Below are 27,702 nucleotides of genomic sequence, written 5' to 3'. Positions count from 1 at the left end.
GAACCCCGCCACGCAAGGGTTCCAGGCCCCCGTGGTTGGGCACCTAGCTGAGTCATTCTTCGCTTGAGTCCCCTAGTGGGTAATGCTGCAGTCGGCCCGCTAGGCACGAAATCGGTAAGCGTCCTTGTGCAAAACTGTACCTTGTCTCAGGTGCATGGGCAGGATGAGTGCTCCTGTATCCAAGTACCCTTCAAGTACCTGAGGTACCTGCTAAGGTAGTGGCGCATCATCACTAGCGAGGCTGACCAACAGCTCCCTGAGTGTCAACTCCTCCCCCCATGAGGATTACGGATACATGACTCTAGACTAGTATCGAGAACAACCAACATATACCTACAATTAATATTTGTCCAGACCATCTAATCATCCGTGCAACACCACATTTCAACATTTGGTTATTCATGTTCTCCTTTTCCTGAGCGAATACTTTATTGTATTTCATCGTACACAAATAACGAGGTGCCCATCGCGGCGCGACCACGCCCTGCCCATGTCATGACGCCCGATGCCCATCGTCCACGAGACCCATCCATCGACTTCGCCGCAGATATAGATCTTCTCGCTGGCCTATGGCAGGAAGCGCCATTCGTTCGTTTACCGTCCGACGCACCGTCCGAAGTCAAAGCCGCTGTGCAAAGTCTTGAGAATCCAACGCGCGTTTATGCAATACATCAAGCCAGCCGCCGCCATGGGTTCCAACTTCTCGTCGAGAGGTCTGTTCTGAAGTCTTGAAAAGATCACACTCTACCTGTCCCAGGCGCTAACATTTGCCCAGGTATATCCTCCAACTCCGATATGGTTGCGAAAGCGTCAATTGTGTAACACCCACATGTTTTACCTGTCGTCGCCGTTTAGCTGGCAAGGCGCCCATACGAAGATATAATACAACAAGCGCCCGGACGCTAGCAATATACTTAGCAAGCCAGGATGACCCCGAGAAAGGTCTCTGTCCGTTTCTTCGTAAAAGCACAGAGCCGCCAGCAACGATTAACAACCTGATATTTTCGACGCGATCCCCATCACCGTCGCATCCTGATGACAAAAGAGCAAACGTTGTCACATCGCCCGGCGCGCGCAAGAGCCGAGTTTCTAGACCTCGTACATCCTCATCGTCGTCTCGGGATTCAATCCATGGCACCACACGTGTACCGCCTTCGACCGATGGGTGTTCAGCCTCTCAGGTCCGTGTAATTGAAGGGCCGGTGAACAAAGATCATCGATCCTTTGCCGCGAATCTCTTTGGCACGGTCACCTTCAAAATGCTCGAATGGCTTACCCCAAAAGGTGTAGCGGCCATATCTGAGAAGCTTGGCAGTTTCGAAGCGTCCGAGTCAACCGCACCAGTGCTGGATCAAGATTTTCTGCAAGAGTCATCCAGTTTAACCAGCACCAGCACTGACTTGGAAGCTCGTAAGGTTCTCCCTCACGAGCCGAGTCCGCAAAGGCCAACAAAGATGGCTGACCAGCCCCAAGAGAATGATCGGGACGAGCCTCCCTTTCCCGCAAAGCCTCCTAGGAGCAGACACGACTCAACAAACAAGTCACAAAACAATGCAATAGCCAAACCCCGCAAATGCTCGATTGATACCACCGACTTGACGAAAGGAGACGACGGAAGCAAAGCTGCCAGACTTCCCCAGATTAACGGGCATCTCCGTAATAAGTCATTAAGACATAGGAATAACAAGCACGCACCTATCTCAAGTATGCCGGAAATGCCGTTAAGACCGGGATTCTTCGAAAATGTTACAAAACCCCCCGCAGAACCGGTGCTGTCAAGTCCACCCTTGACCTTGCGGGATGATGTGGTGAACGAGACAAAGCTGAAAGGCGATCAAAGCGACGGCCGTGCAAGGAACGACATCAATCAAGAAATACAAGATCATGAAGCAGAGCCCAGGTCTGTCACAACTAATAACCCTGACGGGATTTTGCCCCAAGCTCTTTCAAAGCTTGATGTCAATCTTGTCGACTTCATTTGCGACGTATATGAGGAAGACGGTACTTCTGAGCCCTGCCTTCTCACCGCTCACAGAACAATCTACCCGTATCCTCAGCCTGTCGACGAACGAGAGCATTTGTGCCGTGACTCTACGCTTCCCAAAACCTGGTCCAGAAAGCAATGGTTGAGCTTCAATGAGCAGACACTCTTTTTTATTCTCACAGATCCACAGGCTGTGGTGCAGTCTTTCACACAAGACCAGAAACTTTACGACTCGCAGACTCTGTGGTATTGCTTCCATCGATTGAGTCGGGTCACTTCCAGTCTAGTCTTTCACAGCCTCTGGTTGGCTACTGCACGTCTCTTCATACCACCGCCCGAGCTGGAGTCAAATACCTCCTCAACACGGGCAAGTAGCACAAAGCCTCTTTCTGACTTGGAAGCGGGCTATCTCATGTCCATTTGCATGCATGCTTTAGTAGCTGCAACACCGGTGATACCAGATTCAAGAACACTCTATGAGTTGTCGCGCGTTCGCTCTAACGGGTTGACGCTTGCTGGCGGTAGCGCCATATCTCGACAACCCTCTTCGCGATGCTTAGATTACGACGATGCTTTCTCAAACGATATAGTCATCAGGTTGGCTCGTAGGCTCTTTTGCGCGATAACGGCCAGGCGTTGCTTTGTCGATAGAGTATCTTCGGCGTCGCACTTGGAGAATTCCGAAATGAAAGAAGTCGATATCCTACGACCTTTGGTCAACCAACTGGATTTCCTTAGCACAGGCTCGGCATCAATACTTGAGTTCCCGCGAGATGAACGTCTTCTGCACGAAACTCGCGTTCCGACTGTTCTTCTGGATTGGGCGCGCACTGTTTTGTTAACCGACTGGGACGGCCGAGCCGACTTTGCGATGGACGGGCCTTTTGGAGGAGCGTTGTCGTTCATTGAAACCCTACGTAGGTGCAATATGTGGCGAATTGACGAAGATGACCCAATCTTACTAACATATCCAAGATGAATCTAGGAACCTCCTTCTATTAGGCGACGTTCAGTTCCGGGTTGACTATATCTCAGAGCGATTGGATTCAATTGAGATGCCCGTAGAATGGTTATCTTTCAAGTCGACTCGTTGGCGGCGACATATTCTTGACTACCCTTATGTTTTCAGCCCTGAGACCTTGGTTTCCTTCTTCCGATCCATCAATTTTGCCCGAATGAGTCGCATGTTTGAAGAATCGAGTTCTCTTAAAACGCGAATGAATGCCATCGTCGATCCTGGCAGTCTCATCACTAATCCACATCATAAGATGGTTTTGCAGGATCTGTTAAGAACCGCATCGTCCAAATACTTGGTCCTGGAAGTAGGCAGAGAAAATGTGGCCAGGGATGCCTTCGATCAACTGTGGAGGCGTGAAAGACGAGAACTTCTACGTCCTCTCAAGGTTCACTTAGGCGAGAACAGTGGCGAGGAGGGATTCGATTCTGGAGGTGTCCAGCAAGAGTTCTTCCGCTTGGCGATCGCAGAATGTTTAGACCCCGAGTTTGGGGCGTTTACCGTTGACGAGAGGACACGCATGGCTTGGTTTACCCCAGGTTCATTGACCGAAGACTGGAAATTCGAACTCGTCGGGCTTCTAATGTCGCTTGCGTTGTATAACGGCTTGACACTACCGGTCACTTTTCCGAGAGCTTTATACAGGAAATTATTGGGTAAACCGGTCAAAGAACTTCACCACATCGCCGATGGGTGGCCCGACCTAGCGAGCGGGCTAACGACCTTGCTAGAATGGGATGAAAAGAATGGCCTTGTTGAAGACATCTTCGCCCGGACGTACGAGTTTTCAGTATCTTCACTTGGCACAATTATTACGCGTGAGATGTGTGCGGACAAAACTACGAATTGGCCAAGCGCAGCCTCGGGTTCAACAGAGATCAGACCACCTCACATGGATAACCCCGACGACGCTCCGCTAGTTACCAACAAGAATCGGGATGATTATATCATCGACTATATCCGTTACCTGACAGATGTTTCAATTCGGCGTCAGTATCTTGCTTTCGAGCGTGGATTTGCATCTTGCTTGCACAAGAAGTCCCTCTCACTCTTGTGTCCGTCTACATTGCAGTCACTCGTTGAAGGTGAACAGGAAATCGACATAGCCGAACTCAAGCGGTATGCTCGCTATGTGGGATGGGATACTTCACACCGTACTATCAAGGACTTCTGGTCCATCGTCAAAAGGTACGACCAGGGCATGAAGCAAAGGCTTCTAGAGTTTGTAACATCATCCGACCGTGTTCCAGTTGGTGGCATGAAGAATTTGCAGTTTGTGATACAGAAGAACGGTGAAGAAGACGGCACTGGCGGGCACTTACCCACAGCCTATACTTGCTATGGCACATTACTTTTACCCGAATATAGAGATAAAGAGGTGTTGCGGGAGCGTCTTGGGATGGCATTACAAAATGCGCAGGGGTTCGGTTTCGCTTAATGGGTGTTTGGTGGGAACTGAGCGGCTTGAATTTATAACTACCAACTCAACACGAGCCGCGATCTGTTTTCTCCGAGGTAGTCTGAGACCTCGTGTATTTTGTACTACAGCATAGCAAATGGAGTAACCGGTCAGTATCATCAATATGACACATCGCACTGTAACAAGGATATATTTCAATCGTCGCACAGTTCATGAGAGTTCTTCTAATCTCGCATCTGGCGAACGTTCAAGTTGATTCTCTTAGTTTTCAGCCAGCCTCGCCATTCTGAAAACTTCCCATCTTCACGAGCTGGCCAATCTTGGAGATAATTTGGGCATGTGTCCTTTAGAACTTTCGGCACACCATGCCAGGCGTATCTTGACTCTTGAGTCATGTAAATGGCGTCACCAGATCTAAGTCTCAGTAGCAAATACTGCTTTTCACCAGGCGCCTCGTTCGGGGCCCCGGGCTTCAAGTCGTTAGGCGCAATCATGAACAGACCATCGCAGCCGAAACTTAGGCTGATGAGGCCTTTGTCTGTCTCTTCGCTAACATCTCGATGCATCATCATGGTGTCGCCTGGTGAATAGAAGTTGAGAATGGCAGCCTGCGCATCTGTTTCTGGGAACAAGTCCTTCAACAAGGAGGAGATGTCACTCGGAAACTGCGGCGGCAACTCCTCAGGGTAAACGCGGTTAGTCCAATCGTACTGGCCACCGAGAGTCACCCAGTGCAGCTTTCGTCCCATGACCTGCTTGATCGATAGCGGCTTGTGAACACTGGGATCTTTAGGGATGAATGTGGCTGGAGTTTCTGGGTCAATAGAGAAGAATGACCTTTCGTCTTCATCCTTTCCTTCTGGGTATGGCAGGTCGTAGTGCAGGTGTAAGTTGGTCTGGTGGTTGCGCACACTTAGATCACGATGAATCGTACGATCCAGGAGAGTCGTTTGCACAGATGGCGGTAATAGCGAAGGGATAATCAGCAGGCCTATTCACGGATGAGTTACGAGTGATATCAGGCCTATAGAAAGAGTCTTACCCGGTAATAGCGGGTGGTGAATAACCTGAACATCCTTCTCAGCCTCAGAGGCCAGGGCAGGGTCCAACCTAGCGAAGCTTTTTGCAACTTGCTCTTTCGAGATGGTTGAGACTTGACGGAACCCAGACTCTTCTAGAGGAGCCCGCGGGTCATCAATGCGAGGGTCATCAAGCAGGCTTTTGTGATCCTGGCGCATAAACACTTTCCACTCAGCACGCATCTCATCAGACGGTTGCTCGTGAGCGTCGATCTCGGCGAGATTTGTTGGTGCCATGTTGGTGATATGGACAACACTTGCCGAGTTAGAATTCCGCAGATGGAACCTTTTCCGAATATTTGAGAAACAGATACCCCTCGCAGCTTTTTTCCACTCTCGAACTCTTGAGCGGTTAAAATGAATCTATAGTGTTCTTTACTGAGGTATTCCACTGTCACGACTCTTACCCTGTGGACCTCTTTTAACCCAGCACGTGACCTTTTATCTTCTTCACTCGTCGTCTTATACTATCGCTCATTCGTACAATGCTGTAAATAATATTGTTTTGACCAGTTAGCTATACTTTCACTTCATACCTCCGTCCCTCTATCCGCGGAGTAAGTCTGTGACGTTGTGGTAACTTCGTCTTCGTTGATCGCCTCTAAATTTTCCACCATCACAATCTTGGTTCGTTCTGTACTACACCAAGTTAAGAGACACAGCAATGATCTTCCCACGACTATTGCGAGCGTTTCGGCTCCCTTGTTTTCTGAAATATGGCCCATCAAATCAACAAAAAGCCCTTTTTTGTTCATCAGGAAACCTGAGTATACGTCAGCGACTACTACGTCGAAGCGTACGTGCTTCTGGCCCAGCACAGCGAACCAGTGATCCATCAACTTCACTAAACAACCAGACTTTCGGTTCGGATATTGAGCCACAGATACAAGGGCTGGTCAAAACTGAAGCACCAGAAACCAGTGCTGCATCAAGCAGTTCCAACGAGTCTAGAGCACAAAAGGCAAAACCCTCAAAACTGAAGGGGCCTTTACCAAAAGGCATCAAACCTCACCAGCAAGAGATATTTCAGAGTGAATCCATCTGTTTTAGACAAGGCTCAGAAACACCAGCCGATGTTTCTAAAGAAGATAGGCCCCCTCTAGCGGCAGCCGGAAAGTTCTTTGAAGAGGACTGCCAGCTTCTCTATTCTGCGGAAAATTTATATCACCACCCTCAAAACGACCATATCCCAGAGATCGTAGTTTTGGGAGCCTCCAATGCTGGAAAGTCCTCTTTCCTCAACGCTCTCATCGGTGGCACGGAGATCGCCAAAGTTAGTCATAAGCCAGGCAAAACCACTACGATGAATGCCTATGGCGTTGGACCACGACCGAAAGTTGCCAGGGAACTTGTTCGTAAGGGGGAGCTGCCTCCAAAACATAGTCTCATCCTTATGGATACACCAGGCTATGGTTTCAAGAGTCAAGAGGATTGGGGAAAGACCATTCTCAAGTATCTCAATGTTAGGAAGATGCTTCGAGGCGCCGTTATCTTGATGCCAGCCGATAAGAAGCTGCAGGAAACTGACAGGTGGATGTTAAGGACTCTGGCTCGATCAAACACTCGAACATTGGTAGTCATCACGAAAGCTGACAAGCCTGGAGAGAAATGGCAAGACGCATGCCGCAACCTTCACAATCAGATCCAAGATATCATCAATGGGCTCTCAACTCACTCAGCTCCAAGCTGGAGAGAGGGTTCCGGCCGGGCTCTTAACGTCTATGCCACAGCCTCCAAGATTGCATTTGTATCTCGACGTTTAGGCAATGGTGGAGGGATTGGAGGTGTGCGACTTGCGATTCTGGAAATGGCTGGTTTCTCTCTTGGCGAGAAGATTGAGAAGCAAGCTGAGACGAAGGCATATTCCGGAAAGATTGTTTCTTTTGACGATATTGTTTGGAAATCTTGATCGATGTCGGCTGGAAACATTACAGCTTCCGCCCACAGTCATGGGTGCGTGACCCGGGGCTTTTGTACAACAGTTTCTGAGGAATGTTCAGGGCCACCAACAGGATGTGGTTAACCCAGGACAACGACTTGTCAGGAATATATATTCGAGGACCTGCCTCGACTTTATAATGTATTACTACAATTTTGAAGCATCGTCACTATATTACCCCCCCAACTGTGGTGTTGTCAACTGTCTTGTATTTAATCAACGTGCTGTTTCCATTACTCCTTGGCTTCACCACTGGATTTCGTCGAGTGTGCCGTACCCGGTCGGCTGATCGATTTACTTATCGATTGCCTCAACTTTCTGCTCCCCTTGCTGTCGAATAAACTCTTTACCCTTTTCAATCTCGCCCATCGCTCCTTATCCTTTGCGTCCCTGTCTTTGTCGTCGTCTTCGGCGTTCGGCGTATCCAGGCCAGAATCGGCAACGGAACCTGGTGTCCTGATCGGTGTGTTGATGGATGCAGCAGTCCCAGGTCTCTGGGGCGTGGCGGGTGCACCCACTGAACGTTGAGTGCGCGGTCGAACAGGTGAGCGTCCTTCATAGACACTTCGAAGATGGGCTTCGTTGGCGAGTGTCTGCGCCAATATCCTCCAACCTGGCAAATCCTGTCCAGGTCGACTTTGAGAATGCCCTTGCCTTTGGGTTTCTGGATTAGACCATGGGCAGAAGAAACGATGTTCTCTGGCTGGATCCAAAAAGTCCATGGGGGCAGGCACTATGATCTCTCCATCATCGGCCACTTCCTTGCTTTTGAACATCCAAAGTCCTAGGCGTCTGAGACATGTATGACAAGAGGCTGAGTTTGGTACTGCGCCAATCCGGGGGTTGTGCAACCCTTGCCATCCCATCAAGGCAAGTGCTAAGGCGACGCGGTGTGGTTGAGCATCGGCCTCTTTCATGGGAGCTGGTTTGGTAAAGAAATCGCTAGGAAGTTGTGAAAGAACATTGTCCAGGTCAAGTTCATCGGGCAATCGAAGATTGAATTCGTACGGCAAGAACGCCTTTCTTGTTAATAGCTCATCGTATCGTTCACGTAAAGCGGCCAGAGCCGTCTGAGCATTGGTCAAAGATAGACGCAGAATAGAATCTTTGGAACATGGTCAGCGAATCACGATAGCTTGGTTCACAGGAGCATAAACTTACTATCGCAGCCTCGTTTGCGCCAGAGGCATTCATCCTGATGTGAAGTTACAATAAGATCCGCATACTTATCGACCAGTGCCTCCTCTGTGGAGTCGTCAGTAAAGAACCGAAATCACACTCATGAAGAACTTACCAATTTCGGATGACGTATATACCGAGGTCTCTTTACCTTCCCCGTCCTTGCGGTTCAGCTTGACTACCAGCTCACGATGGCAAAGAAGGCAACGGACGGTTTCCTTGCCATGGCATACCCACCCACGCTTCGCCCATTCCACCTCGTTCAACCTTTCCGGCTTTGGAGTCCAGCTCGTTATTTCTTGGAAAGTACCAAGCCGTTTGAGAAGGTCCCCTCTATCGGATGGCGCATATCGCACGGGGGGAGCATTGGAGGTTTTGGATGAGTCCTGGCCTTGGGTCCGTCGAGATACGATAGCAGATATGGTAGCGGATAGATTCGCCCTCTTGCCTAGCTTGGGTGCCGTGGAATCTGGGAAACCAAGTCGTCGTCGTTTCTGAAGCAGCTCGAGATCAGCGGCGCGAACTGTCGAGCCGGGAGAAGTAGTCGAGCCAGTTTCGTGCGCTATCGTGTCGTCATTGCTTTTCGAAGTCGACGACCCGAGTCCCTGCAGTAAAGTATTGAATTTTCTCTTGGTTGCGTTGGTCGACATCTTTTGAAGACCCCAGAGCTGCCTGTCACGAACTGTTTGTGCCGTCGAATGGGTATTTATTGGCGATCCATAAGACAAGATTGAAAGATCATGCGTCAAGTGTAGGAATGAATTATCTGGGTTTATTCCTCAGTTCGTGTCGTGAGCTGACGTTATTATTTATCAATGAAGATAAGGAAATGGTATTGGCTGAAGTTTGTTTTGGTTGCGACGCTGAAATGGAAGGAGCTGATGATGCACGGGTTTAGACGTCGCTATGGTACCGGAGGTGCAGGTAGGTACCGACGATTGAACTAGCAGCGCTGACAGGTACAAATGTTAGTGCTTCCCACTAGAAACATGGCGAATCTAATCTAGCAGTACTTTGGGCTCAGGGGTCATTCTTAACGATACTGGCACTATCCGACAGGGCCCCTGCTAGCGCGTGGAGACTACTCTCAGCGATAAGGATCGATAACAGCACGTGCCCCACCTACGATCCACCCGTCCACAGATTTTTTTTGTTAGCCAGTCTCTGACCGGCGCGAAGCCCAGCCCAAGAAATATTTCTGTCAGTCCTCGATAACAAGACACATTCTTGCCTTTACAATTGCCCGAGTTTTTCACTGTGGCATTGGCATATGTCCGGCTCAAATCAAAGCCCTCCGTCGTGGCTATTCTCTAATAACCCCCTTAACCCTGTTAAACCTACAACTACCCCAAACAACATGGGCAAGAAGAGCACCAAGGCCGCCGCGGCCAAGAACGATGTCGCATCTGCGCCTCCGCCCGGCCAGCTCATGGATTTGGTAGAGACCTTCCTCTCTGACCACTCGTTTAAGAGCGCTGCCGATGCTTTCAAGAAACAGCGAGAGAAGAAGGGCTGGCAGGCGACTGCTGCGACCGAAGACAGTCCTTCCCTTGTCAGTGTCTTCCAGACCTGGGAGGCTACCAACGGCGCCGATAGCAGCAAGCCTAAGAAGTCCTCCAAGAAGGCTTCAGGCGACGACAAGGAGGAAGACGTCGACATGAAGGATGCCGAGTCGTCTTCAGAGAGCTCCAGCGACAGCGAGGAGGAAGCTACCAAGTCCACACCTTCCAACAACCTCAAGCGCAAGGCCCCCACCGATAGCTCCTCCGAGTCGTCTTCAGAGTCCGACTCTGACTCTAGCTCTTCCGATTCTGAATCCGATTCCGGCAAGAAGCCTCAGGCCAAGAAGCAGAAGCGCGCCTCTTCCTCAAGCTCCAGCTCTTCTGAGTCCAGCGATTCTAGCGACTCTAGCGATAGCGACTCCAGCAGCGACTCCGACGACGAGAGTGCTGAATCGGATTCTGACTCTGATTCTGATAGCTCTGACTCCAGCTCTGATTCAAGCTCCGACTCTGACTCTGATTCTGACTCCGATTCCGACTCAAGCGATTCCGAGGGCAAGGCTGCTGCGAAGGTGCCACTCCCCGACTCTGATGGTTCATCTTCCGACTCCGACTCCGACTCTTCGGACTCTGACTCCGATTCCGATAAGAAGGTTAAGAAGGAAAAGGTCAAGAAGGAGAAGGAGACCAAGGACTCTTCCGATTCTTCTGTCACATTAGACAAGACCTCCCCTGAATTTCAGTCAAACCTGCCAAACCCACCCCTGCCTCCGGAGCCCGTTGTCAATGGACGTAAGAAGCAGAACGAACCCTTCTCTCGTATTCCCAAGAATATCAAGGTTGACCCCAAGTTCGCCTCTAACGAATACGTATCTATCTCCTACTCTCAGCGAGCCCACGAGGACCTGATTGTGACCAAGGGCAAAGGTTTCACCAAAGAGAAGAATAAGAAAAAGAGGGGCAGCTACCGCGGTGGTGCCATTGACATCGCCGACAAGAAGGGCATTTACTTCGATGATTAAAGGGCGTCTGTACTTGGCTATTGCATCAAAGAATTAAAAACCGGAGTAAGATGAAGCATTTTTTGCGTTAATAGATAGCCGGCGTTTGGAGCGTGACATGGTCACCTGCCAAAGATATATGGAACCATGATACGGCCTTCGGGGAGGAAAGATGAATGATATTTAGACTTCGCTGTTCCAAAGATTATTTTTATATAAACTCATAAAAATTTGGGGTATCTATCTGAGCATCATCAACCTGCTGTAAAAGACGGCGGTGTGTGTTTTGTGGTATAATGTGTCTGGCCAATATGCAAAATACGCTGAACGGTAATCAATCACACAAGTCCCGTTGAGTGAGGTCTGATCACAAACGGTGTGCGTTTGCTTCAGAATGTTGAGCCGTCCCTCTCTCTATCATGGCTCTGTCTCGTGGCAGCCTTGGTCTGAACTTCAGTAGCCGGCGCATGCTGAGCCGCCTCGTCGAAATCTTCATCGGCCGCGAGACTCTCCTTAACAATTACATCCTTCCTAGCCACCGAGTTCCACGATCTGTTTCCTTTCTTGGCATTCGCCAAAGCCTCCTTGAGCCAGGTCTTCCACTGGTCTGTGCCGGGTGCTGCACCGCTGGCACTAACCCAGCCTGTTCGTTGAGTTTCGCGGATTGCATACCAAAGTGTTCGTGTAAAGCTAGGGTAGCCCTCGCGTTGGTCATTCACATCGGTGATTTGATGTGCATTCTTGGCATCATCAGGGGTAACATCTTCCCACTGATATCGTGAAAGATCCCAGAAGTAGGTACGGGGGATCATACCCAGACCCCAGTAGAGTCCATTGAGGACAATATAGCTGCCGCCGATGAATATCTGTGAGTTCCATGTGCAATTTCCGAAAAGAACGACGCTTAACATGAGCAGTGTCGTCCCGAGAGCCATAAGCAGTCTGTATGTTCGACCGCCAACATGGTAGTGACACTCTTCCGTGCCTGAGTACAGCTCTCGGGCGACCTCTTCGGTACACTTGATGAGAAGAAAAGCCCCTTCTCGGGTCCGTATCATGACGTCGCCTCGGGGAACCTCGTTCGTATGTTTTCGGTTCATGAGAATAGGGTGCCAGAACGAGGCATAGCCCACCACAGTTGAGGCAAAGGATATGAGAGATACGGACAAGATAGCGTTGCCGTCTTTCCATACCACAGCACATACTATGATGGCTATGCTCAAGAGACACGAAAAGACTGAGAGGATGTGGATTGGCGAGAAGAGCTTGGCCGGAACCGCAGGACGCCGCTTGGTGTTAGCAAAAGTAGGGTTTGCAAGCATGTCCTGGACTTTCTGCTTAGCCGTAGTCCTACGGACTATCATTTTGGGAGCATCTTCGTCTCCTGGCGGTTGGTCTGGTAGATTGAAAGTCGTTGTACGTGCCGTAGAGGGTGAGTTTGCTTGTACGGGTAAAGGGAGCCCATCATCTGTCTTGGGAGCTCGCGGAATGCGACCATCTTTCCCAGCTGTTTGACGGTCCTGGTTGTGGGAACTCGAACGTCTAGACTTTACCCAGTTGATACTTCGTGTAGACCAACTTTCTTGGGCAGAAGGAGGGTTAATATCAATTTCGCCAAAATGAGATGGGTCGGTATGTTTAATATCAAGAACGCGAAAGCTGAAAGGGTGGAGAGAGTCCAGAGGAGTGATAATAGTCGCAAAGAACCCTACGGAGTCGAGAGTAGTCCCACTATAGACGCCCGTCATCTTCGCAAGAGTCTCAGGCATTCGGCTTGGACGTGAAGGTTTGAGAAGGGCTTGAGGGGCTGGGATCAGTCGTGGAAGAAGACATAGTAAAGAAGCTGTGATGGTCTGAGTCTGCTCAGCCATAGATGATTCGCCGATGACGGCGAGAAGAGTCACGACATCGAGAGACCAGTTGTCTTTGACGTTGGGAAACCATTTCCAACCTGGGCTGTCTGGGTCAGCCATGGCTGTTGGTGATGTGCCAAATGACAGGGGGATGATATGGAGATACTGGACGTATGTCTGCTAAAAGATGTACCGCTTTAGTAAGAACAAAAGAACAATTCAAGGAAAAGCATGGATCATATACAGAAGTCAGGTCATCATCATAAGGCAACATAGTAGAGTAGAGTAGAGTAGAGTAAAGCAAGAAAAGGTTCTGCTTCAGGTTAATGGCTATTTAAGAAAGAACCCCTACAGTGGATCGTCCCCTTCCATCAAACGTCTCAGCTGCGCCACGGCGGCTGCACCCGTTCCCCGCGTCATCTCAGCTGAGCCTCCACTGTCTGAAGCCTATTCTAGTTGCAGCCTGCAGATCATTGAGTTGTCTCTTTTCTGGTCTCTCTCATATGTTCATTCACTGGATACCTAGCAAGAAAATATGTTTTCACCAACAAATCTGAGGCATTCCCTTTGTCAAGCTAACATAAACTAACGTTCACTCTCTTTGGTCTATAGCATATATCGTACGAGTCAAAACTGGTAGCGATGAATACGCATGATCAGGCTGGCTCTTTGTTCAGGATGATCAGGCTGTGTAGTGACGTCTCATGTCTGTGCGAGAACCCATCTGCGATGTCTTTGTGATTATATTCATGTCGTACAACTTACACAAACACAAGAGACTGCGAATAGCCGAAGCATTGACGAACTATTGATGGCTATGCGCATGAAATACAGGGTATACATCTAATTCTTGACGGATTAAAACTAAGCCTCTCCTGTCGTCGTTCATTCGTTTATCATAGGTAATTGTGAAAGCCAAATCCCGGTTCTCGATGAAAGGTTCCCAGCCCTGTCTGTTGTTGCAACGATAGCTTCAAAACGATCACCCACCATCACCGTCTTCTTTCCGTTCGCCAAACTCCTGATACGCTTTAAAATAGCAAACTGCATGCTAAAATTCCTCAAGAACGATCACCTTCGCTGTTGGAAGTTAAAGTAGGCTCTCTTCAAATCCATATGCCTCAATCACCCATTCAACGAACTGCTTCCATTTCTGCTCCCAATCACGGACCACTGCAGGCCGTTCAGAGTCTGAAAGGCAAGCGTGTTCGAGACTCCATAGAGCGAGCTGTTTCCAACCAAAGAGTCCCATGTCAGCTTTGCCAACCATGACCTGGTAAAAGTCGTGAGATAAAGAGGACCTGTTTGGGTTAGTTAATAATCTGCAAGTATTCTGATGTTTTCGGCATCTTACCTGAATAGTGTCCCATTGTCTGAGCTCACTGTGCAGTGGACGTTGTTAGCAAGAAGCTGATACATAGCATGTCCACTGACACGTGGTGTAAGCCCAAGGATCTCGTTAGAGATAGGACAGAGTTCAAGGCAGATACCGCGCTCTTTCATGTGTTGCATTACATAAGGATGCTTGGCAAGTGCAAACCCGTGTCCGATTCTCTTTGACTTCAAGAGGAGTGCGTCGACGAGATTCCCGTCAGTATCGGTTCCCATATCTAGTGTCTCGCCACAGTGGAAGAGAAATGGGATGTCCACACCATCATTCGCGCAATTGTCCTGGAACTTCAATAGTTCAGGGATAAAGTCCCTGATGGGACGTCCTTTCGACTCTTCCCCAACGAGGTCAAACCCTACGCTGCAGTCAGTAGTAGGTCTTAGAATAACCAAGACAAAAGTCTCTTACCAGCAATCCATTCCGGCCACAGCTTCTTAAAGACCAAGCACTCTGTAAGAGCAGCCTCAATCTTTGCTGGCTCAAATGACCGAGGTGTGCAGTAGATTACCTTAAGGCCCCCAAAGAATTTCCTTTGCTTTTTCATGTCGGTTTGAAAGTTCTGCACTTCCTCGATGATTAACTTCATAATCCCCTTATTATCGATAAGCTGTGTCCCATCATCACTCCACAGCTGATTGCTGGTCATGAAGTTGGGTCGGATTTCAGCATAGCTGATGTTATCCTTCATGAAATCCTCCAGACATAGACGGGTATATCTTCGATATGCAGTCGCATAGTTGAAGAGACCCTTCATCATACGCGTCCGGCCGTTAAACTTCTCCCAGGCACTTTGCGATGTTAGCATATCCACCGTGCGAGAAAGATGAAGAACTTACCCAGATGCGGTCTGCAAATGATTGTGGGCTTCCTCTTCATCAAACATAAGCTTTTCTAATAACCACTCATCAACACTTGTAGAATCTTTTTTGTAGTAGCCTGGGAATTTATCGAGAAAATCTCGAAATCGCATCGTTTGCCGGGGCTTGTATCCGTAAGAGAAGAGGTCGCCCGGTGTCTCCTTCTCGGGGCTTAACAGAGAGAACTGGATCTCACATCGGTCAAAGTTTATGTGGTTGTTATCCGCGACCAGGGGTACATCGCTGCTGACAAACATGCGGTTCATCTCCTTGGCTAGATTCAGCAAGACCTGAGGGGCAAGACAGGCGTTGAAATGAATGTGCAAATGGCCGCCCTTGGGCATCCGTTGTGCCACCTTAAATAGACTCGTTTGGTCGATAAGGTCTTTGTTAGAGAGGAAGTGATCTCCTGCAAACCGAGGATGTTGCTGGCCACCGTAGCCTGTCCTCGGGGCAGCTTGGCCGTAGACACTCTCATCGTCCTTGCGCCTCAGTTTTTGAATAATAGCGTCTGCTCGTCTTTCCTCAGACGTACTGCGCATGCGACAATCATGGTCAAAGTCCAAAGCTTTCTCACGTGCTACAAACTTTTGCCGTAACCTGAAATAATCCCCGACAGGTCCGGGCTCTTCCGTGACTGCGGAGGATTCTGATTTCTCGGTGATAACTTCTCGCCCTGCGATTTCGGCATCGTGGGCCCGAATATGATTCCGCGCAGCCGCGGCAGCGTCTAGTGAAGGCGCCTGTACCCTCATTCGAGTGTTTTTGGACTGGTTTGTTCTGCGTTGCGATAGACGAGTCATGAAGTCGTTATGTGAACTTTCTTTCCTGTCGTTCTGGTGCTGATATTCTTGATTATGTTGCCGACGAGTATCCTTGGTGTCATCTACCAACAGCTCTGATCTAGAGCAGAGTGCGCCCATTTATGTTGAAGCAGCTAATCGCTGTTATTGACTTGGAAAGTTGAATTAATCTGGGAGGGAACAAAGACTGAGTCAAAGACCATCGAGGCGCAGTCATTCAAAGCTCATCTAAGAGAGTTGAGGCTGTTTGCGGTGAATGACTCCAACCTAATAAAGCGCGGCTCACAAGCCAGAGCCAGGTGATGGTCATGAGTTAGCCAAGGGTGGGCGGGGAACAATCACAATGACCAGCACAGAGATTATACTGGTGTTGCGCTGCGCTGCGCTGCTTCGCCGAGCAGGTGCTGGATATGTACAGTTGACAAAGAGCTCGAGGCCTTGTCTCGTGAGATCCCGACAGGGCAGTTGGTCTAGTTCCCAAAGTAGATTATTCTCAGTCAGCTTAGACTCGACTGTTTTGTTGGCTTTGACAAAGATGGCAGCGTTTCATTCGAATCAGCTTTGTTCAATCAATGTACGATTTGTTGTTGTTAGTTTACAAGAGTAGAAAGCGCATCGCTAAGTCGAGGCAGTGCGCCTAAGACGTCTTGGTGGTCTCCCGCTGCACCGCACCTGCCTGACTAAGGTATAGCAGGTACCTAGTAGGCACTTAGGACTTAGGCTGTTGATAAGGCTGAAGGGTAACCCCAAAGTACCTGATTTTCCCAAAGAAACAGTACAAGAGAGATCAGGAACAGAGTCGGCTTCTGCAAGCGCTGGTTCGTTGCATTTTGAGTGATTGCAGCGACTTGATGGCTGGTCAAGGGTGCGCTAGTCTAACCTAATTAGGCTTCAAGTCGCAGGCCCAGGCGCTTAACAAAAGCCTCTACTTTAGGGAGTAGGTAACCCACATTCATCTCACGTCACTTGTCATGGAAGGCAGGCAGTAAAGTAGGCAGAAAAGCCTCACAAGGCTTCTCCATTTGATAAGACCCCATCATTCTTTATCCATTTCATTGAGTCCCAGGGCTATGGTTCGATCCAAATCTTAGATGGTATTACATAAAGGCCTCAAAATAGCCTGATGCCCCTGCCCTGAGCCTATCGTCAATACATTATATACACTTGCTAAATCGTTATGTCGTTCGGTCATATTACAAATATGCGCAAGCTCATATAGAAGGCTTAGGTCGGCCTGTGTTTCCCTGTTCATGCAAATCTACTTGGGGTATACTAAGGTTGAGTTAAAACAATGGCCAGCTTGACCGATTTGTCGATATCTTTCGGTCTCACGCCCGGCGTCCGACCGAGGCATACTGCCCTACTCGTTATTTCTGTACAGCGTTAGTATTGAGCTCAGGAAACGGGAATCGACAGCATAGAACTCACCGGCTACCAAACGGTTGACATCTACCGTAACTTTGGTCTTCATCCAACTGGAACCCGACGTCCATTCTCGCGGAAAGAATGTTGTATCTACAAACGACCCCAGTCCCTGGCTGTATTGTCCGCCGTTTGTAGGCTCAAATTGAGGTATGAGCCCCGTCATATCAGGACCCATGGTTGGTGCCATAAGCGGGGCTGGTATTGTAGATGAAGTAGTGTTGGCGACGCTGGTAGGTACTGTGCTTTGCCACATGTCAGAGATATTTGCTGCAGATTGTTGGTGTGGCATGTAAAGTCCTTGGCCAGAAGCAGGTGACTGATGTGCTCCGAAAAAACTATTACTCGTTCCGAAACCTGAAAGGTCCGTTGGCTCATCAAGTGAGGTCAGGTCGATTTCGGCATCGACGAAGTCCACGTTAGCAGGAATCACGATACCCCTTTGACGCAAATATTTCTCCGCCTCATCAGCATCAAAGAAGTCTCCCTCGAACCCCTTGTACATCATTCGCATGCGCTCATCGATGCGATCCCCTCTCGTGGTTTCCACGTCCGGATCGAATGGTCCCATTGAGAAACCGGTCATTTCTGGAGGCTTCATAGTTTGAGCCAAACCTTGATTACCCAGATGCAGCGTACTTCCGTTTGTACCCGTTGAAGGGTAACCCCCAGCCCCTTCATTATCGGGGAAGAATGTCCCAGCGCCACCAAGGTTTGTGAAAGGATATTTCCACACAAAGAGCGACTCCTGGCTGACCCTGGCCAAGGTGGTGGACATGCGCCGAATTATAGACTCTCTGGGCTCAAAGAGTAGACAGAAGCCAAAAACTTGAGCGTAGCGATGAGGTGGTGGATTAGGCATTGACACTAGTCGGAGGCCTGCCTCTAATGATGCTCTTTGAAGACGGCGACCGAAACTCCTCTCTTGGGGTGAATAAGAGGGCGGTGAAGGAACAGCAGGAAATGGTGACTGAAGAAAAGGGTTCTGCTCCAAGGTAATCGTTGTCTGGGTGTCGTAAACTGGAAAGCTCGCGTTGTCTGTTGTCGGCATCGTGATGATTTCATAAGGTAGGTTCAGGGGAGGAGTAGCCTGTTGCCGTATTTGCCCATCCACTCTTTGAGGAGTCGCTTGGTGCTTCTCATTGGAGATAGGATTGGATGCTGGAGGGTTCAGCGTGTAGGAATTATCGTTTGATGAGTTTGAAGTTCCAGAACTTTGTGCTGATGTACGTCTCTCTAGAGGTTGTGTCGCATCTCCATCTTGCACTTGAGTGTGGATTGGAGTACCGCCAGAATCATCTCTGTTTGAATCATCGGCAGATTTGCGTGTGAGAGAAAGGAACTTTCGTGTTGTATCATTCAGTCGACGTGCCACCTCCGGCGCCCCTTCAAGCATTCCCTGTGAAAGAACAAAGTCAAAAAAATTCATGAATTCTTTGCTCATATTGTCATTAGCATCCTCAAGATCTTTGACTTTGTCTTCAAGAGTGGTGATTGCAGTATCTTTGCGATTACGATACGCTCGCTGAGCCAGCCGAATCTGGGTTCGACGGCGCTATACAGTATTAGCAAATCAGATTCAAGCGAATGAGAAAACTGAGGTGCAGTTGAACTCACATCTTGGGCTGTCTCATCTCTGGTATCAAGACGTGGTCGACCTCTCGATCGTTTCTTGCCCCTGTCTTCATCATTCTCTTCGGGTGCTTTGGATCGCTTCCGCGACGGAAGTGATTCTGGAGCGGTCTGGGGTGCTTCGAGCATTGTGATGAGATGTGCCAAGGGCAACCCCGAAATGTGCAAGTCAATCAAGTCCCGACTTCTTGAGTCAATGTGAGTTTCCAATGCCGCCCATCAGGAACTGACGCGTTACAACCTGGGTGTCCTTCAGGACAGGCTGTTTGATGCTCTTTTGATAATTTCAAGTGCTCGAAAGACCAAACGCTGTTGCTAGAAAAGGCTGCGTTTTCCCGGTGAGGCCGGATCAAGAGCTCTGGGCCTCCGGTTCTGTTCCGTATGTCGGGTGGGGTGCTACGGAGCTCACGGAGCCGGAAGCGGAGATGAGGAGTGAATGAGAGTGAAGGCGAAGGGGTCGGCGGCGGACGATTATGTGTAGAATATTGATTTGGTGGTTGAAGTTGAAGGAGAGATGAGATGTATCGTGTTGACTGGGATCTGAAATGCCGATCGAAGTCGGACTGCCTAGCGGCTAGCGCTTAATTTAGCCATGATCAATCAAGATTAGCAGCTCGAGTGAATCAGGAACCAGGGACTTGAATTTGTACAGTCAAGGTACAGTCCCATCCTGTGAAGAACAGTCCCCATTAGAGTCTTGAAGCGTCTTATCGCTCTTTCCATGTTGCTCGGGAATTCAATGGCTTGTCCCCTACAATTGTGCGTCTCCTGTCAAACTCTTTAGAGAAATTAGTTACATCGCTAACGTTCGGTCGAGGGGAGGCTTAGCAATAGATGGCTGAGCTTTAACCAGTTAGCGGGTTCCAGCGGACCGGGGCGAGGGTTGACCCACTGAAGAGGCAGTGTCAGATCCATGCGGGGATGGATCGAGTCTGGGCAGGAACCACTCTATGAACAATATGTTCGATCGATATAAGACAAAATAAGACAACAAAACTCCGGGATGACAAGCAAAGCACAACGGAACACATTAATAATTAAGACGAAGGAGCCTGGAAGGAGTTGTACTACCTCTATTCTTAATGAAAACCATTGAGTTTGTTCTGACTGCAGGGTAATAACCATCCATAGGTACCAAGATACTGTACCTCCAATCTAGACCCTGGCAGGACCACCTCGAAATGGATGTCACTGCCACTTTCGCGACAGACCATCCCGTCTTGATTTCCCCCCCACCAAACGAACAACTTTATTCTTATGGATATCGTCTCGCAGCTTCCTCTCTTGTTTCCTTTCTTTCCCCCAGCGTCTTGCTGAAGTGCGCTCCCAGCTATCTCAACCGGCTGGTTCTCAAGGGAGAACCTGTCAATTAGGTGCTACGAGTTAGTCATATTTAGTCGCAACATTCGACTCCGCAGCATTATGTCTTGTGTCGCAGCTTGATCTCGCCACGATTACGCACCCCTCAACACCACTTGTTTGTCTTTCAGTACTACTCAGGATGAGTGACTGGGCCAGAGGATGGACGAGAGTTGGGCAAACAGGCTCGACCCAGCACTATGGTCGCATGTGGGAGGCCGAGCGCGAACTCCAGGAACTGAGCATAATCGATAGTTGGAACGAGGATGACAGCTGGCCTGGCATGTAAGTTGCTCACAATCATTACAGGCTGCTATTGCTCCCGTTGCTGATCGGCCGTTGCACAGAAATAAGCCGCTGTTCGACGGTCCTGATGCGAAACGCTTCGATACGAAACTTGCCAAACTCGAAGACCTCGGATACGGCGCATTCGGTCGCGTCGAAAAGGTTTCATATGGATCCGTCTGTCTTGCGCGCAAGAGGATTCCACGTCGCCGCGGTTTCACAATTGATGATTTGCGCAAAGAGAGCTTGACTATGCAGAAGCTTGAACATCGACATGTCGTTAAACTGGTTGCGACATATGCACCCCGAACTCACGAACTGTGTCTGCTCATCTGGCCTGCAGCCATCTGCAACTTGAGTACGCTTCTCGAAGACCTAGAATGCCTGCGCCTGGGAGAAGGGGACCGCGAGGATATTATTGAGAGGCTTGACGCTCTAGACATCAAGGATTTGAGCGCCATAGAGCCCTCTTCCGAAGATCAGATTCTCCATTCCGTGACCAAATGCCCATTAGAGTTCTTACGGAACGCAATTGGCTGTATCGCTCGTGCGATGGCTTACTGCCACCAAAACGATGTCAGGCACCTCGACATTAAACCATCCAACATCCTGCTGAAGGCAGACCGTGTATACCTCGCTGATTTTGGTGTCTCGAGAGATGTCAGCGGACAGGACCAAACAATGACAGAGGGTGTGCCTGGAACCGAGAGGTGGCGTGCACCCGAACTCTACGCTGACAATGGATCCAGCATGCAGTTGTCAGACATTTACTCGCTAGGTCTTGTCTTTCTCAACATCGCAACAGTACTTTACGATGTCCGTTTAGCCGAATTTGACGAGGTTTTAAAATATCCGTCGCGAAACACCCAACAGGAACAACTTTATGAGCGAGAAAAGAAGTTGAACGCCCACCTCGAAAAGCTCACCTCCCATGCTTTGGTCACGCCTCCTTTTATGTTTACCTACGAAGGCCAAGAGACGGTCCGGCCCAGGCCAGTTGTAAATCTGATTGCTCGAATGATCACACCAAACCCAAAGAACCGCCTACATGCATATAAGATCGATGACAAACTATCCATGCTCGGAGGCATTCATCAGATATATCATGGCGAATGCTGCAAAAGACCGATCTCTTGGGTAGAGGATAAATGGGACAAAAAGCTTACGGCACTAACAAGTCTTCGGAAGGAGAATGATCGTTTGAAACAAAAGATCAACGAATTGGAAGGGCGGGATATGACATATGAACTTCGACTCGAACACGAGCGCAAAGGCCATGAGCAGGCTGTTTCCGCTCTCCAGAAGAAGTTGAAGGATATGGAAGATAGATGCCGTGCACTGGAAGGAGGAAATTCCCATCGAAAGAGCAGTGTTGGCCGGATTCCAGGAAGAATGGCGACACCACGAACTTACCGAACGAGCACAACCTCATTAGATTCCGGTCCTGGGCTCGAGTCGTCATCAAAATCAAAGTCCACTCCCACGACTCCAGCACCGAGACCATCTTTTCAGCCTTGGCCACGTTCCTCCCCACGCCTTCCACTCGAGCAGAAAGCGTCACCGCTTCAGCGACAGGCTGTCTCCCCGCGGCCTCCCAATGACACAACCCCCAGAGGGTCGACAGAATTTCCAAACTCGCGATCGCCAAGCTTCACAAACATTGCAGGGTATACTTTGCGATCTCGTGGATCCGGTTCTAGACTTCCTCTACCAGTGACACCCTCTCGTAGTGAGACGCCAAACCTCAACCGCGATCAGAGTTTGACAGATAGCAGCATGTCATCATCAGTGTTCTCTCGACATAGCATTGAGACAACTCCAACACCTTTACAAAGTAGTCCAGCCTTGGACCGCAATCCCCTAACCTTGGATTCTGAAAAGATGCCCAGTTGGGGCCAACTTCCCAAGCAATCTCCCCAGCTTGGTGGCATAGCGATCACACCTGAACCGAGTAGCCCGGCCTTCTCAGTGTCATTGTCCGCTATGTCCTCGCCGAGGACACTTCGATCAGAACTTGTTAGCAATGACGGAGATCAGACACGTCGCCCGTCTGTGCCTTCACTCCCATCATTAAAGAGCTGGGCTGAAGTAGCGAACGAAGGGAAAAGGACGTTAAAAATGATTACTCGACCACGAGCCCATTCGAACAGGTCTAACGGGCCTGTTCAGGGAGGGCCTGTTTGAGTATGCATGCATATTACGGTCCCTTTCGAGCACCATATAAGCCGACGGCCGTACTAAAATCGGGTCGTCAGCATATGATTTCGAGCATCTTGTTCACACAGCATTCTTATGATATATGAAGTCACCAAAAGCTGAATACAAGGGGTAGTGATGCCCAATCTATCTGTTCTATGTATACTATACATTTTTGTCATCAACTCCGTTATAATGCACTGGGTATCTTTTATAAGACAAAATCGTCTCTCTCGCAGCAGAGCCCTTACCGAGTGCATGAAAATTTACACAGAACAGGGCTAACCTTACCATGGGATATGTCATTTCTCATAGGAAACGCCTCTTTGTGTCCCTTTCGCCGAAAAACTCTCTTAACTTCTTGTTTTGCCTGGGCTGGCCCCGTCCAAGCTCTTGTCTTTCCATTTTCTTCACTGTTGTCAACCATCTCTTTGTCATGAAGGGGTCTTGGAATAAATCATCTAGATTCTCCTTCTTTTCTTGTTCCAATTCGGCTTGCTTCTGCCGGTGCTCTGTAAGGATCTGGTCGAGGGTTTCTTTAGCAACCCGAGGATCAGTTGACCCTACGCCATTCTGCTTTTCTTCCTTGGCCAATGCCCTCTCTTCCCCCAAAAGCTTAGACAATGCCGCAGAGCGGGCTATCCAATCTTCATTGATCTTTGAGAGTTTCAGCTCCCACCAAGCTTTAGACAAGGTAGTAGAGAAACGGAATGATTCCAAAGGACTTTCCTGTCCTTCACCAACTGTATCGTCTTTTCCATCCAGCATTCGATCCATGATGCCATCCCAAAGATCTTCGGAAGTAGCCTCATGGGCAAGCTTGTTCTCCACGTTTTTGGTGGCAGCAACACATTGCCTGAAAAGTGCTGTCTTATCTCCTATCGATCGAGATTGTCCTGGCGGTTGGGGTTTCTTAATTCGCACGAACGATAGGTGTTCGGCAGTGTCGCCAAACACAGGCACCTTGCGCTCGCCCACGAATGCGGTTTTGGGAAGAGGTCGCACAGTTGGCTTATATTCCGGAATTTGGTTGGGGGCAGAGACTTTGGTGAGAAGAGGAGGATTGCGGCGTTCTTTTGAAAGGGGGACATTTTGGTTGCGTGGTATTATGGCGCGAGAGAGGTTGGCTGTTTTGTTACGACTTTTCAAATGACGGACTATCTCAGAGTGCTCTCGTGTGTTTTTGGTTTGACCTTTCGTCAGTATAGCAAGGAACTGGGAAGTTGTTAATCCATGTTCAAGAGCCGTGGTTTTGAAAGATTCACACCTTGTATCCTGCAGTCATAGAGTCATAGACAAGCCTCAAGCTGGTGAGTGGCTTATTCTTTTTAAACCTTGCCCTCAAGATATTTTCAGTAGGATGTTTACGTCCCTTGGGATGAATATTCTCGGGCAAAGGCACGCTGGACCCTGCCCGTAAAAGCGCTCGATAGAGCGCCAGTACGGCGACTCTATGCTGCGAGTTTCGCGCGGGAACAAAGGGTTGGCGAAGCATAGTGGGCAGACACTTTCGCTATGATTGTCGCATTTTGGCATTGGTGTTTTGGTCTGCAATTAGGGATCTTTAGTGGGGGGATTTTGCAGCTTCGAAGTCGGATGACTAAGGATTACCCCGGATTTTGAAGATCCATGGCACTTGAAATGGTGGTTGCAGGCATTTTGATAACGATAAGCTTTATCCTGTGCTGACCTAGCAGCAGCATGCCTTGTATTCACATTGTCATGTTGTGGACGAGCATCAACGCAGAGATAATATTTGTCTTTATGGGTAGATCAATCCATTGATCAAGTTGGTTTACGTTGCACGAGACAACTGACTGCTGCCAGAGGACTGCCTCACTCAAGATACACCTCTTTAGAAGCAAACGCATTCTCCGAGACTCCCGTAATGGCGATCCCAGAGATACAGTACGTGTGGAACTGGGAAGCATTTGATTAGTAGGTATGTATCGATAATCTCACGTCAAAACCGACACATCCGGAAGACCCAGTTGCTATATAAATCGGACAAGTCATAATTAGCGATGACCGAGACCTGGCTCGGCATTTGTCAGATGAGATGTGCAGCCGCGCGCTTGTTATGTATTGGAATTACATTACTTCAGTAGTGCCAGTACATATGTACTGTACCTCCAGACTGTCATGACGCTGATCTGACGGTACCCTGGCTTTCCAAACAACATTGTTTTGCTTATATAATGTTTTAGAACTCCAAATATTGAGGTCTAATGTCTCACAAGCAGGGAAAAGGTGATGTAGATGTAATTATTTGGTGTACACAATCCTACCAACCAGTCACTTTCTGGGAAATGCGAGCATAGGAAGTCAAGAAACGGTCAAGCTATAAATTGCTTGAGTGGTGAGGCTAAAAAAAAGATATCAATTACTATAGTACAGTACTGTACTTTCAATATGTATCCCAACAAAAAGCCAGTAACATGATGAAGCAGACCATTCAAACCGGCCCTCGTCGCTGTCAACTGGCCATTGGTTCGTTTCAGTACCGGAGAAGCGGTCTGCTTCTGAGCTGGCGATATGGATGCAGGTATGCTTGGTATATGCACGATCTTATCCTTGTCAACTGCATTGCAGTAATTATTACTGCAGGTAAAAAGCTTTTGTCTGATCTTGGCCGTTATCCGTTATGAACGTGAGTTTTAGATGTGATCGATCATATGTTTTGATACATAGCTGGAACGGTGACGGTTGAAACATAACATTAGAATGTATTGTATTGTAAGTAAGACAACTCGAAATCGGACTGTTGTGACACCTGAGACTGATGAAGGTCTTGTTATCGCATCAAGGTTCCCCGCTAATCGTGGCAGCAATTGCCAGCAGCTTGTCGATCCCACTGCACCTGCAGCCATTAGGAACGGGCTGCAACCCCTGCGGACAAGTCCTGACCGCAAGAGAAAAGCGTTAGCGAGTCACTCCCGGTGATGGATGGTAACTAAGCCGTTAACGTACGGCATTGCACGGGAGAGTTTTAAGTTAGCCTTATATGGATATACGTACTGTACTTGTCACGGGCCTCCATCAGTTGTTTGCATGTCTCGTCTCATTAAACTCGATTGGCTACCAGCCTTTCTCGTGTTCGGGTTTGATCTAATTCGAGCTCAGCTCAGCTTGGACCAGTAAACTATGGTACGGGAGGGACCGCAGCTTGTAACATGGACAACAGTAACAGCCCTGGGAATCACCCCATGGTATAAATTGCGTGCAACCTTTCAAGAGCTTGTTTTAATTCTGTGCAGCACAGCACGACACACACGACAAGGAAAACTGGGCTGAATTAAGCGGGCAATAACAGGCTTTTACAGCAAAGTAACTTCTCGCTTGAGCGAGGCTCCATCTGATAATGGATATCAAGCGTGTCCATGGACATGGGCAAGGACCAGTCCCCACTGCACTAATATCGAAGACGAACTGGAAGACACGGGAGAAGTGAAGAAGAAAAAAATTCATCCCATCCATGTCATGTCATGCCGTGCCGTGCTTTTGGAGTCTGGGTCACTTACATATTTGGCGAGGCTGGTCTCAACGGCTCTTAATATACCGTACAGTACTGACATCGTGATGGATGCAGAGACAAGACTGTGACCAGGTGACACGACATGGTCGAGTTTAACCAGCACGCGACAACGACGTAAGAGAGTAAAAATGTCCAGCGATAAGCAAAACAATGCCGTGGTACAGGATACAGTGCAGCACGATCAACAGAACTTGATGCCAGAATAGGAAATAACCTGGGGAACAAGTCCAGCCCAGTCGGTACTGTACTGTATTGATTTGAGTTAATGGGAGCCTAAGGTACCGGTACACAAATAAAAAGCAAAAAGCAGGGCCTAGGTAAGATCAGCCTCAGACAACGAGACATCTCGAGACAATAAAGTAGACAGGATTAACCAGTAACAGTTTATGGTGCTACTGTAACTAATATTCCAGGCTGCCGATCCATCAACTTTCAGGGCGGCCTCATCTCAATCATCTTACCACACTTAGGTTCTCTCCTTCTTTCCTTCCCTCCTTTCTTTCTCCTTTCCCCTTATGCTACCTCCTTTCCAGCTTCTTTTCTTTTCCTTTCTTCTTCCCAACCTCGCGATAATTCTCTTTCGACTCAACAATTTTTTCTTCGATCCTTCTCATATATGAACTAAGACGTAAGTGTCTTCGCTTCTCCTTATCCCCTGTCCCTCGCGTGTCGCTCCCGGTGCCCGCTCTTGGAAAACCCCTGGTCCTCTTGATTAGCGGATGGAGTTCTGCTGCATCGTTGAGCTGTGCCTGAAGAGCTTGACCGCCCTATCCTTGGCTTCGCCGTCTCGATTTTCTATGGCCATCCATGAAATGTCATGTCATGTCATCAATGTCATGGAAAAGCCGGACGAGCTACGGGAGACTAGCTATTGCTTACCCCAGCTTGCCTTCAACCCCCCTGCTTCTATCATCTGCTCATGCTCATGCTCATGGCTTCGAGAACTCATGTATAACCCCGAGCATCTTCCACCGCTCCTGAAAACCCCTTGTTCTCTTGACCTTGACCGTCTAATCCATCTTTACTTGACTTGACCCTAATGCATAAGCCCATAACCCATCGCACATAACGCCTTACAGCTCTGCATCACTCAATATTATTCTCTCTCGTCCATCTTTTGCAGTGACCGCTTTATTCAAAGCTGACTTGGGTCCCTCTCAGAACACACGCGACCAGTTTTCAACCAATTCAAGCGACAAGTTTGCGCGTCTCGTCTACCTCTCTTGTCCACCAACTTCTCTCGACATTGCC

The 27,702-nt window shown here is 48.9% G+C and overlaps 10 protein-coding genes across 10 annotated transcripts; 4 read left to right on the top strand and 6 right to left on the bottom strand.

Moving 5' to 3' along the window:
* Positions 1-250: 250 nt before the first annotated feature.
* On the top strand, positions 251-4,540 carry B0J16DRAFT_61599 (uncharacterized protein). The gene is made up of 3 exons (XM_046134168.1): positions 251-713; positions 776-2,901; positions 2,960-4,540. Exons 1-3 carry the CDS (start codon positions 496-498, stop codon positions 4,435-4,437), a joined length of 3,822 nt encoding a protein of 1,273 aa, XP_045986417.1. The 5' UTR covers positions 251-495; the 3' UTR covers positions 4,438-4,540.
* On the bottom strand, positions 4,541-5,866 carry B0J16DRAFT_61596 (uncharacterized protein). The gene is made up of 2 exons (XM_046134167.1): positions 5,462-5,866; positions 4,541-5,410 (listed from the first exon to the last, which is right to left on the bottom strand). Exons 1-2 carry the CDS (start codon positions 5,733-5,735, stop codon positions 4,644-4,646), a joined length of 1,041 nt encoding a protein of 346 aa, XP_045986416.1. The 5' UTR covers positions 5,736-5,866; the 3' UTR covers positions 4,541-4,643.
* A 155-nt stretch (positions 5,867-6,021) lies between these two features.
* Positions 6,022-7,527, top strand: B0J16DRAFT_333217 (P-loop containing nucleoside triphosphate hydrolase protein). The gene has a single exon (XM_046126797.1). It carries the CDS (start codon positions 6,163-6,165, stop codon positions 7,405-7,407), a length of 1,245 nt encoding a protein of 414 aa, XP_045986415.1. The 5' UTR covers positions 6,022-6,162; the 3' UTR covers positions 7,408-7,527.
* Positions 7,528-7,538: 11 nt separating this feature from the next.
* B0J16DRAFT_61583 (C3HC zinc finger-like-domain-containing protein) lies at positions 7,539-9,488 on the bottom strand. Its single transcript, XM_046134166.1, has 3 exons — positions 8,732-9,488; positions 8,599-8,682; positions 7,539-8,542 (listed from the first exon to the last, which is right to left on the bottom strand). The coding sequence occupies exons 1-3, from the start codon at positions 9,264-9,266 to the stop codon at positions 7,671-7,673; spliced, it is 1,491 nt and encodes a 496-aa protein (XP_045986414.1). The 5' UTR covers positions 9,267-9,488; the 3' UTR covers positions 7,539-7,670.
* Positions 9,467-11,355, top strand: B0J16DRAFT_411220 (SRP40, C-terminal domain-containing protein). The gene has a single exon (XM_046133215.1). The coding sequence runs from the start codon at positions 9,887-9,889 to the stop codon at positions 11,138-11,140; it is 1,254 nt and encodes a 417-aa protein (XP_045986413.1). The 5' UTR covers positions 9,467-9,886; the 3' UTR covers positions 11,141-11,355.
* B0J16DRAFT_333214 (uncharacterized protein) lies at positions 11,356-13,290 on the bottom strand. Its single transcript, XM_046126796.1, has one exon. It carries the CDS (start codon positions 13,090-13,092, stop codon positions 11,509-11,511), a length of 1,584 nt encoding a protein of 527 aa, XP_045986412.1. The 5' UTR covers positions 13,093-13,290; the 3' UTR covers positions 11,356-11,508.
* Positions 13,291-14,062: 772 nt separating this feature from the next.
* B0J16DRAFT_380392 (uncharacterized protein) lies at positions 14,063-16,142 on the bottom strand (the record flags this gene model as incomplete). Its single annotated transcript, XM_046131071.1, has 4 exons — positions 14,063-14,273; positions 14,327-14,717; positions 14,771-15,150; positions 15,199-16,142. 4 exons carry the CDS (start codon positions 16,140-16,142, stop codon positions 14,063-14,065), a joined length of 1,926 nt encoding a protein of 641 aa, XP_045986411.1.
* Positions 16,143-17,294: 1,152 nt separating this feature from the next.
* On the bottom strand, positions 17,295-19,205 carry B0J16DRAFT_380391 (uncharacterized protein; the record flags this gene model as incomplete). The annotated part of the gene is made up of 3 exons (XM_046131070.1): positions 17,295-17,395; positions 17,451-18,999; positions 19,062-19,205. 3 exons carry the CDS (start codon positions 19,203-19,205, stop codon positions 17,295-17,297), a joined length of 1,794 nt encoding a protein of 597 aa, XP_045986410.1.
* Positions 19,206-20,313: 1,108 nt separating this feature from the next.
* Positions 20,314-23,056, top strand: B0J16DRAFT_61549 (kinase-like domain-containing protein). Its single transcript, XM_046134165.1, has 2 exons — positions 20,314-20,720; positions 20,783-23,056. Exons 1-2 carry the CDS (start codon positions 20,578-20,580, stop codon positions 22,902-22,904), a joined length of 2,265 nt encoding a protein of 754 aa, XP_045986409.1. The 5' UTR covers positions 20,314-20,577; the 3' UTR covers positions 22,905-23,056.
* Positions 23,057-23,064: 8 nt separating this feature from the next.
* B0J16DRAFT_61544 (uncharacterized protein) lies at positions 23,065-24,570 on the bottom strand. The gene is made up of 2 exons (XM_046134164.1): positions 24,184-24,570; positions 23,065-24,131 (listed from the first exon to the last, which is right to left on the bottom strand). The coding sequence occupies exons 1-2, from the start codon at positions 24,409-24,411 to the stop codon at positions 23,226-23,228; spliced, it is 1,134 nt and encodes a 377-aa protein (XP_045986408.1). The 5' UTR covers positions 24,412-24,570; the 3' UTR covers positions 23,065-23,225.
* Between the last annotated feature and the right edge of the window lie 3,132 nt (positions 24,571-27,702).

This window comes from Fusarium flagelliforme (assembly GCF_020744385.1).
Source record: "Fusarium flagelliforme strain FIESC 12 MPI-CAGE-AA-0113 chromosome Unknown B0J16scaffold_2, whole genome shotgun sequence".
NCBI lineage: Eukaryota > Fungi > Ascomycota > Sordariomycetes > Hypocreales > Nectriaceae > Fusarium > Fusarium flagelliforme.
This window is presented reverse-complemented; position numbering and strand designations above follow the sequence as displayed.

Coding starts and splice junctions, on each gene's coding strand:
- B0J16DRAFT_333217 (XM_046126797.1), top strand. CDS start 6,163: ATGATCTTCCCACGACTATTGCGAGCGTTTCGGCTCCCTTGTTTTCTG.
- B0J16DRAFT_61599 (XM_046134168.1), top strand. CDS start 496: ATGACGCCCGATGCCCATCGTCCACGAGACCCATCCATCGACTTCGCC. Junction 714..775: donor TTCCAACTTCTCGTCGAGAG/GTCTGTTCTGAA, acceptor ACATTTGCCCAG/GTATATCCTCCAACTCCGAT. Junction 2,902..2,959: donor GTCGTTCATTGAAACCCTAC/GTAGGTGCAATA, acceptor AACATATCCAAG/ATGAATCTAGGAACCTCCTT.
- B0J16DRAFT_333214 (XM_046126796.1), bottom strand. CDS start 13,092: ATGGCTGACCCAGACAGCCCAGGTTGGAAATGGTTTCCCAACGTCAAA.
- B0J16DRAFT_61544 (XM_046134164.1), bottom strand. CDS start 24,411: ATGCTTCGCCAACCCTTTGTTCCCGCGCGAAACTCGCAGCATAGAGTC. Junction 24,132..24,183: donor CTATGACTGCAGGATACAAG/GTGTGAATCTTT, acceptor ACAACTTCCCAG/TTCCTTGCTATACTGACGAA.
- B0J16DRAFT_61583 (XM_046134166.1), bottom strand. CDS start 9,266: ATGTCGACCAACGCAACCAAGAGAAAATTCAATACTTTACTGCAGGGA. Junction 8,683..8,731: donor ATATACGTCATCCGAAATTG/GTAAGTTCTTCA, acceptor ACGACTCCACAG/AGGAGGCACTGGTCGATAAG. Junction 8,543..8,598: donor GCGCAAACGAGGCTGCGATA/GTAAGTTTATGC, acceptor CATGTTCCAAAG/ATTCTATTCTGCGTCTATCT.
- B0J16DRAFT_61596 (XM_046134167.1), bottom strand. CDS start 5,735: ATGGCACCAACAAATCTCGCCGAGATCGACGCTCACGAGCAACCGTCT. Junction 5,411..5,461: donor TCACCACCCGCTATTACCGG/GTAAGACTCTTT, acceptor ATCCGTGAATAG/GCCTGCTGATTATCCCTTCG.
- B0J16DRAFT_411220 (XM_046133215.1), top strand. CDS start 9,887: ATGTCCGGCTCAAATCAAAGCCCTCCGTCGTGGCTATTCTCTAATAAC.
- B0J16DRAFT_61549 (XM_046134165.1), top strand. CDS start 20,578: ATGAGTGACTGGGCCAGAGGATGGACGAGAGTTGGGCAAACAGGCTCG. Junction 20,721..20,782: donor GATGACAGCTGGCCTGGCAT/GTAAGTTGCTCA, acceptor GCCGTTGCACAG/AAATAAGCCGCTGTTCGACG.